Source organism: Solanum tuberosum, unplaced genomic scaffold (assembly GCF_000226075.1).
Source record: "Solanum tuberosum cultivar DM 1-3 516 R44 unplaced genomic scaffold, SolTub_3.0 scf00227, whole genome shotgun sequence".
In the NCBI taxonomy this organism is placed as follows: domain Eukaryota; kingdom Viridiplantae; phylum Streptophyta; class Magnoliopsida; order Solanales; family Solanaceae; genus Solanum; species Solanum tuberosum.
In genome coordinates, this window is record NW_006239150.1 from 564,937 (window position 1) to 573,513 (window position 8,577).

The 8,577-nt window shown below is 31.8% G+C and overlaps 1 protein-coding gene across 1 annotated transcript in view; it reads right to left on the reverse strand.

The window, feature by feature from the left end:
• Positions 1-2,264: 2,264 nt before the first annotated feature.
• Positions 2,265-8,577, reverse strand: part of LOC102584312 (uncharacterized protein At2g24330-like) — a 19,050-nt gene continuing 12,737 nt past the window's right edge. The window contains exons 4-6 of the mRNA XM_006356646.2: positions 3,807-3,916; positions 3,105-3,522; positions 2,265-2,965 (exon numbers count right to left, since the gene is read on the reverse strand). Coding sequence (XP_006356708.1) covers positions 2,595-2,965; positions 3,105-3,522; positions 3,807-3,916 — 899 coding nt within the window. The 3' untranslated portion in view covers positions 2,265-2,594. The remainder of the gene's footprint in view (positions 2,966-3,104; positions 3,523-3,806; positions 3,917-8,577) is intronic.

The window sequence follows — 8,577 nt, forward strand, 5'->3', positions numbered from 1 at the left end:
TACCATTTGAGTATTTTTGACAGACCAAAACATTTTTCCTGGATTTGTTGATGTTCTTGACATCTTAAGTTCAACATAAAGCCCACAATAGCAAAAACAAACAGTCATTGTGAAGAACAAAAAATTAACGAGTAAGAAAAATGCGAGAAAAATAAAATATAGACTGAGCCTGATCGATTGTGGAGAAGAAGAAGAAAAATTCGGAGTGAAGAATTTTGGAGAGAGATAAACGAGTGAGAAAGAGAAGAAATTTTGGATATTTGAAGAAGAAATTAGGGGAATTTGAGGAAGATGGCCAAAAATGACCGTTGTTGGCTTTTTAAAAGCATCTCACACTTCTAAAAAGGGTGACAGGTCAAAAAAAAGGTTTAAAATGTTGGGTTTCAGTGGGTTCGAGGGTTCAGTTGGAAAAGTCGTGAGTAGAAGGGCTTAGGTGACAAAATGAGACAAGTACAAGGGCCTCCCAGACCATTCTGCCAATAAGATTGAATGAATGTTAAATTAGGTTTTAGGCCTAACGCACACCCCAAAAACTAGCTCAAAGGGAGGAGGATTGTCCAAGCCTTATAAGGAGTCCACCCATCTCATATACCACCAATGTGAGACATTTTGCTTTAACAAATGAACTTGATCTTAGAGAAACTAAAGGTTTGTTAAAACTATTTGCTGGGAAGAGGGCCACACTTGAGGAAAGAAAAAAAGAACTAAAGGAAGATGTTGAATACCGAGTTTGTTCTAATGACAACAATGATGGAGAAGAGAATGTTTAATACACTTAGGGGTCGTTTGGTAGAGTGTATTAGGAAAAATAACGCATGCATTAGCATTGTGTATTACTAGTACCTTGTTTGGTACTCTTTTCCAACCTATGTATAACTAATGCTTGCATTAGTTATACACTCTATTGTGTATTAAGGTGTGTATTGCTAATACCATGGATTTCTAGGTATTAGCAATGCAATGGTTTTAATGCATGCATTAGATTAACTAATGACAAAACTACCCTCTAAGCATAATAATAATAATAATAATAATAATTATTATTATTATTATTATTATTATTATTATTATTATTATTATTATTATTATTATTATTATTATTATTATTATTATTATTATTATTATTATTATTATTATTATTATTATTATTATTATTATTATTATTATTATTATTATTATTATTATTATTATTATTATTATTATTATTATTATTATTATTATTATTATTATTATTATTATTATTATTATTATTATTATTATTATTATTATTATTATTATTATTATTATTATTATTATTATTATTATTATTATTATTATTATTATTATTATTATTATTATTATTATTATTATTATTATTATTATTATTATTATTATTATTATTATTATTATTATTATTATTATTATTATTATTATTATTATTATTATTATTATTATTATTATTATTATTATTATTATTATTATTATTATTATTATTATTATTATTATTATTATTATTATTATTATTATTATTATTATTATTATTATTATTATTATTATTATTATTATTATTATTATTATTATTATTATTATTATTATTATTATTATTATTATTATTATTATTATTATTATAATAATAATAATAATAATTATAATAATAATAATGTGGGGGTATTTTTGTAAACAAATATTTTTTAATAATCTTTATACAAGGCTTGCTATTTCCAATACATCAAACCAAACAATGTATAAGAAATAATGCAAGCATAACTAATGCAAGCATTACTAATACATCATATTCAGCATTATTCTTATACACTCTACCAAACGACCCCTTAGGATAACAACATGTAATGCATTTTAATTTTTCTCTCGTTGTTTTGTCTTCTTGTCTTTTACTAGCATTTCCTGGTTATGAATTTGTTTATCGTTGTTCATCCTTTTATGTTATTGTTGTCATTTTAATGATATGTGATGGATATTTTATTTTAGTTCAACCAACCTATTTGTATGTATCATTTTAACTTTCATAAGAAAAAACTAACTATATGCAGTCAATGAAGTGTAAGAGTCATGAGGTCTTAGGTTTAAATCCTAACAAAGGAAAAACCACTATGATTTCTTCTCGTATGACCAAACTTTGATGGACAGTGGAGCCAGCAACTTCACTTCTATGTTTAAAAACACATGAACCACTCTCTGCTCCCCTCTGCCTTCAATTTTCCATTTCAATACCTCAAATTCCAAATGCCAAAACTCAGTAGATACAGAAAGAAGATGAAAAGGAGTGGAGAAACTAATTAGTAAATCGTTTCATAGAGAAATCGCCTGTCCAAGTACATTGGTGTATGAATAGACAAATGAATCAAGAAAAAGAAAAGAAACTGCCGGATTCAGCAACCCGAAAAAATTGCTAGGACCTAACAGCCTGAAAATGTGTAATAGTCTTGATTACAAAACGATGAATATAAGGCTGCTCGGGAAGCTGCCATCTCTGAGTTTTGTATTTCTACTAGGTGCTTACAAGAGATGCATAGTTACACATGACCAAGCTAAGAGGAAAATCACCACACTTCAAAACACTTTGCCTGCACAATTCCATTCAAGCTATTACATATTTAACTGCTAGAAATACTGGAGCTTATATGGTCACCTTCTGGTGTTTCCCGGGCAGCAACTGCAGGGCTACTACTTGCGGAGACTATATTGTCACCTTCTGTTGTTGCTGTAGCAGCAACTGCAGGGCTGCTACTTTCCGAGACTATATTGTTACCTTCTGTTGTTTCCTCTGCAGGGCTGCTACTTGCGGAGTCTCTCACAGCAATGGATCCACTGTCCTGCTTGACCAAATCAGCATCAGCCACAATGGTTGTGGATGCCATATTCAGTAAACTAGAGGCGCCATCAGCAAGTTGCTTAGGCCCATTCAGGGCATTGCAGTGAGGACAATAGTAGGTTATATACGGGAGTTCTTCTTTCCTAGCAAGTCCTGCAAACAATGGAAGAAGTTAATAAGTTCACTTTCTTTATTTTTCTGTTCTCTTATACTGATGATTAGTTATTCACTATTTATTATGTGAATCCTATGCTGTTAATTATGGGCCAATGATCATATTCTTGAGTCTTACCATTGTGCATATGACAGTTGCTGCAGATAAGAGCATAAGATTGGGTTGGATCCTCTCCCACAAGCAATGCTGCAATTCGTGCAAGCCATCCCCCATCTTGTGCGCTCACAGAGGTAGGATTGTAATGCTCGACAATCATTTGCTGATGTTGGTTCATACTAGAACCTTCAAGCTGTACATCATGAAGCATTTCTCCTTCACGATGATCCAATACAGCACTCCCTGCACTACCAGATCTGGCTTGCTTCCTATTTCTCAGTCCAGCGTACTGCAGAATTTCTACATCATTGCTCGTTCCGGCAGGGGCATTAAATTTAGATTCATCTCCCAGATAAACTTTTAAGCCAGTATCTGCACCGAGCTTGGATGCAAGCACAGTGGCTGCAGCTGCCTTAGATGCTGGGTCAGGGTCATACCTCTGCATAAAGGATTGAACAATGAAACGTCATGCATCTCATCCCACAATCGGACATGAAGGTGCTTTTTATAAAAGTGGTGAACACTAAAGAGTGAAGAATAATTGTAAGCATGTGTTCCCTAATGTACATTGCACTTGCATGGTTAACTCATCTGTAAAGAGCTTAACATAAGCCCAAAAACTCACGTATTTCTATCAGCTGAATGAGCTGCCTAATTCAACTGAATGACAAGTTATCTGTTAAGAGCACAGCAGAACCCCTAAAACTCGCATATTGCTATCACCTGAATAAGCTGCTGCGTTATATAGAAATTTGTCTTCTCTTTGAGTTCATCAATCTTGGCTTGCCTTTCAGCTCGAAGCCTTTCCAAAGTTTTCTGATCCCTTTGTTCTTCTGCAGGATTTAAAATTTAAAATCAAAGAAAAGATTGTTTGTTCTAAGGCAAAACCATCAACAGAGTGAATATTCAAAAATTACAGAAACAATGTTGTTAATGAATATCATTTGAGGTGATCAAAAGAACTATGTTGAAGACCATTGACCTTCACATGCTCTGGAGTCTTTACATATTCATCTGATAGCCAAAACGAAGTTACTCTTTAACATTTCAATCTACACATCCTCAAGAGAAACACAGAAAGGAGAAAGGCCACTGGGCACACTGTCTAGTGATATAAATTTGCCAAAATAGGAGGTAAGTGAAGCTTTTCAGAGGCTTTACTCTTGTGCTATAAAAAATACATACTTGATACACAGCAAAAAATGTACATGAGCTACACATAGAATGACAAAGTTAGCTTACCAAAAATTAACAAACTAGTATAAAATGAGAGCATCTTTTCCATGCTCCAAAGGAGAAGGTGAACATGAAGATCCATCTAAATTTATTACGGATCCTCTCAACCAGGAAATATCCTTAGAACCAAATACACCAGATCCAAAATTACTTATCAATAAAAATGCACCAGATTCGAACTTGTTACAGCACACAAGCTCCAACTTTTCCATGTTTATACTCTATTGTAGGAAGCTTTTGCGTAATTGTGAATTGAGACATCCTTTAACATATAACTTCATTAATTCTCAACCTTCAGAACTTCTCAAATGCAAAATCATTTTAATGCATTTACCAGAGTAACATATTGTCTTTAAGATACAACATGAGCTTATAAATTTTAGGAAATGCCAGAATATAAGTTTTAATGCATTTACCAGAGTAACATATTGTCTTTATTTATTAATTAATTATTTCTTTGGTTACTTATTTACTAATATATATTCTCTACTACAAATAATCCACTCCCAACAAAATTAATCAAACACCTTCAGTAGGTGAAACCAATCAAAGGTTTCTTGATAAGTTAAAACAATACGCAACTTGATAGACATATTTCATCAATCTTTCTGGTACAAGCAACAGCTGAGAGAGAGAGAGAGACAGAAAGAGTTAAAAGGTGACAGCGAGTAATCTCAATCCATTAAACAAACTGAGCAACATTATCTTATTCCAAAGAGTGGCACAAAATAAAAATGTTTTTCCGCCAACTATCTAAAAACTTACTAGAAGCTACCTAATGAAGAGTTCAACCCACCTAAGACTGAACATACATGTTTCTGCTTAGGCAGTTCACTTTACAAACTTAATATTATTTCTAAAACTCACCAGCCTTCTTTGTCACTCTTCTTGGTGAATCCATTGACATGTATACACTAAGTAGTCAATCTACCTTAGCTTTATCATTTATTACATCAACTCAGACTGGCATGAATAACAAAAAGATGCTCTTCCCTAGGAATCTAAATCAAGTCTAGACTCTAATAAACAACTAGTAAACCATGCCCTTATTATAATCATCATAGACATATCTCAATCAGAATATCACATATTCAAGAAAAGCACAAATATGAATTCACCCTTTTAAGATAATTAAATCGATCATTTGGATACAAGTTCATACAATTCTTCTATCATTACACACCTTCACATATTCACTTCATTATTCATCAGGTAAGTCATACCAACACGAAATACCCATCAAGGGATTCATACAATAACATATCAACACACAATTAGATCTCTTTTACTGAAGTCCCATGTTTAATCCATTCAAATGTCGTGCTCGCAAGCCTAATCATGCTTCCCCCTATTAAATTTGTATTGTATACACATTTTCTAACTAAAGTTGACTAGTCATAAATCATTACCTACCTCGACGCCAAGTTGCTGCTGCCAAACACATGAACCCTTATTGATTGGTTTTAATCTAGCAAGACAAGATTGATGAAGAATTTGGGGATAGTTATCAAATGATTGAACAATCGGGAGCAATTCACTTATGATACTTAGTTGACATTCATAAAAAGAATCTAATAAATTATGAGTTCAATCCATCCTGTTTAGCAAAAACGGATATTCCTTGCTCATTATTAAACCATCACTTATTCACAAACTTCGTGTGGGGAAAATAGTTTTCATTTCCCATCTCATGGGAAATCCTTTTCATTCCGCTTAGCCTTATCCCCCTCTAGGGTTCTTACTTCTTATAGTTATAGGTTCTATAGGAACTGGACGATCCTATTTGGTCAAATACCTAGCGACAAACTCCTATGTTCCTTTCATTACGGTATTACTGAACAAGTTCCTGGATAACAAGTCTACAGATTTTCTTCTTGATGAGATTGATATTGATGATAGTGACGACATATATGATAGTGATACCTTTCCTCTGAGATACTTCTCTATATTATGTCAAGTAAGTTTAACTGCTATACATAAAAATATAAAGAATATATGTTTTTGAAGGGTGTTCGGCTGACCACCCTTGCACCCCCATAACTCCATACCTGATTTCGGTGATAAAAAAATTAACGGAGAAGGGCCTAAAATGCCCCTCAAGTATTTGAATTGGTACAAAATTACCCTCCATCCACCTATCGTCCCTAAAATACCCCAGATGTCCACCCTTATGTCTAACGGATCATACTCATTAGGTGGATGGAGGGTAATATTGTACAAAATCTCATAGTTTAACGGCATTTTAGGCCCTTTTTCTATTAAAATAATTTGAAATTACTTAATATATAAGCTCACATGATTGACTTGATTTTGAATTTCATAGTCAATTAAAAATTATAAAAAGGTTAGGCATCTACTCTTTACACTCCTTCCTCCCCGACCCTTCACTTCCTATCTCTTCCATTTTTTTTTCTAAGGAAATAACAATGCATTCATATAGAAATAATTAGTTCAATAAAAAATGACTTAATTAAGCAAATATCTACAAATATTACATTTTTCTTTTTGTGTAGTACCCAAAATTAAAAATAAAAGAATAAAAATAATCATTTCTCTTATCCCCCACCCACATCCCATCATGAAAATAATACGAATTAAAAGAATATAAATATGTGAGTTCATTTCAAGTTTGTGTCCTGGATATCCTAACTAAGAATAAGAGATTACAAAAAGGAATAAAAGAGAAAATGAAAAAGACAATTGGATAATTGAGAGAAAATTTATATCAATGAAAATAATAATTTTTTAGATGGACAATTAGTCGGGGTAAGTATGGATTTTAGTTGGATCCCCATTTATGAGTTGGGTTACGTTATAATAAATTGGGGTCGATTTAAAATAGGTCAATAGGAAGATATCATGAAATTAATTATTTTTTCAATATTATTTTCAAGTGTATCGGGTCAAAATATGAATCATAAGTTGTTTTATAGAAAAATAAAATTTTTAAAAATATCTTTTTTATTATTTATTTTGAGAAGGGTTTAAATTTGCACCAATCACATTAAGCAATATAATAAATAAATATTTAATAATTTGACTTTAAGGGAGCTATTAAAAAAAGGGCAAATATGAGTCAAAGGATTAACATCGAGGGTATTTTTGAGCCAAAAGGTGGACGTCAAGGGTATTTTAGGGCCAATAGGTGGATGGAGGGTAATTTTGACCAATTCAAATACTTGAGGGGAATTTTAGACCCTTCTCCGAAAAATTAAAGTAAATTTCACTCTTAAGACACCCAAGATGTTGAAAAGTTGGCCATTTGCATTTGCCAGCTCAGAATATAATTATTATGGAAATAAACTTTTTTAGTTTCCAACTTTAAAATTGAGTTTTAGGATTTTAACTACATCGATTTAGGTAAGTAAACAAATATTACATAAGAAATCAGATTATGCAATTAGTTTATTAATAAATTTATTCAAATTATGTGAAATAAACTTTTGACTATTTAATTATATGATTCTATCTGACACCTATATATATCACAGTCAAATACTCATATTTTATATCCAGAGATAACTAATCATTCATATACTCTTCATTTTGGTGTACTTAAATATGACAAAAGGGGGGCTTAGGGGGACTAGAAATCTCAATCCGAAAATGAAAAAGGCCATTCTCGATAAAAGATTAGAATCATTGTGTAAGAAAGCAAAAGGGATGTCTATTCTATTTGATATAGAAACTGGTCTAATTGTTTTTACTCCCGGAGAAAACAACGTGTTTGCTTGGCCCTCACTAATTCAGGCAAAAGATAGAGTTAAGGACTATTTGTCTTGCTCTAAAAATCGAAGGCTAATTAAGTTTGTTAACAAAGCAGAGCAAATGGCTGAGGAGAAGGAAATGGAGTTCCTCTTCAACCAACTTGTTAAAGCAAGAATAAGAGTTGATGAACTTGATCTTAGAGAAACTAAAGGTTTGTTAAAACTATTTGCTGTGAAGAGGGCCCAAAATGAAGAAAGAAAAAAACAACTGAAGGAAACTGCTGAAAACAGAGTTGGTTCTAATGACAACAATGGCGGAGAAGAGAATGTTTGATATCTTTAGGATTTTTGTTGAGCATGCAACGCTTTTTAATTTTTCTATCATTATTTTGTCTTCTTGTCTTTTAATAGCATTTCCCTAGTTAAGAATTTGTTTCTTGTTGTTCATCTATTTATGTATTGTTGTCATTTTAATGATATGATGGATATTTTATTTAAGTTCAGCCGACCTAATTATATGTATCATTTTACTTTTTTTTTTTTTTTTTTTT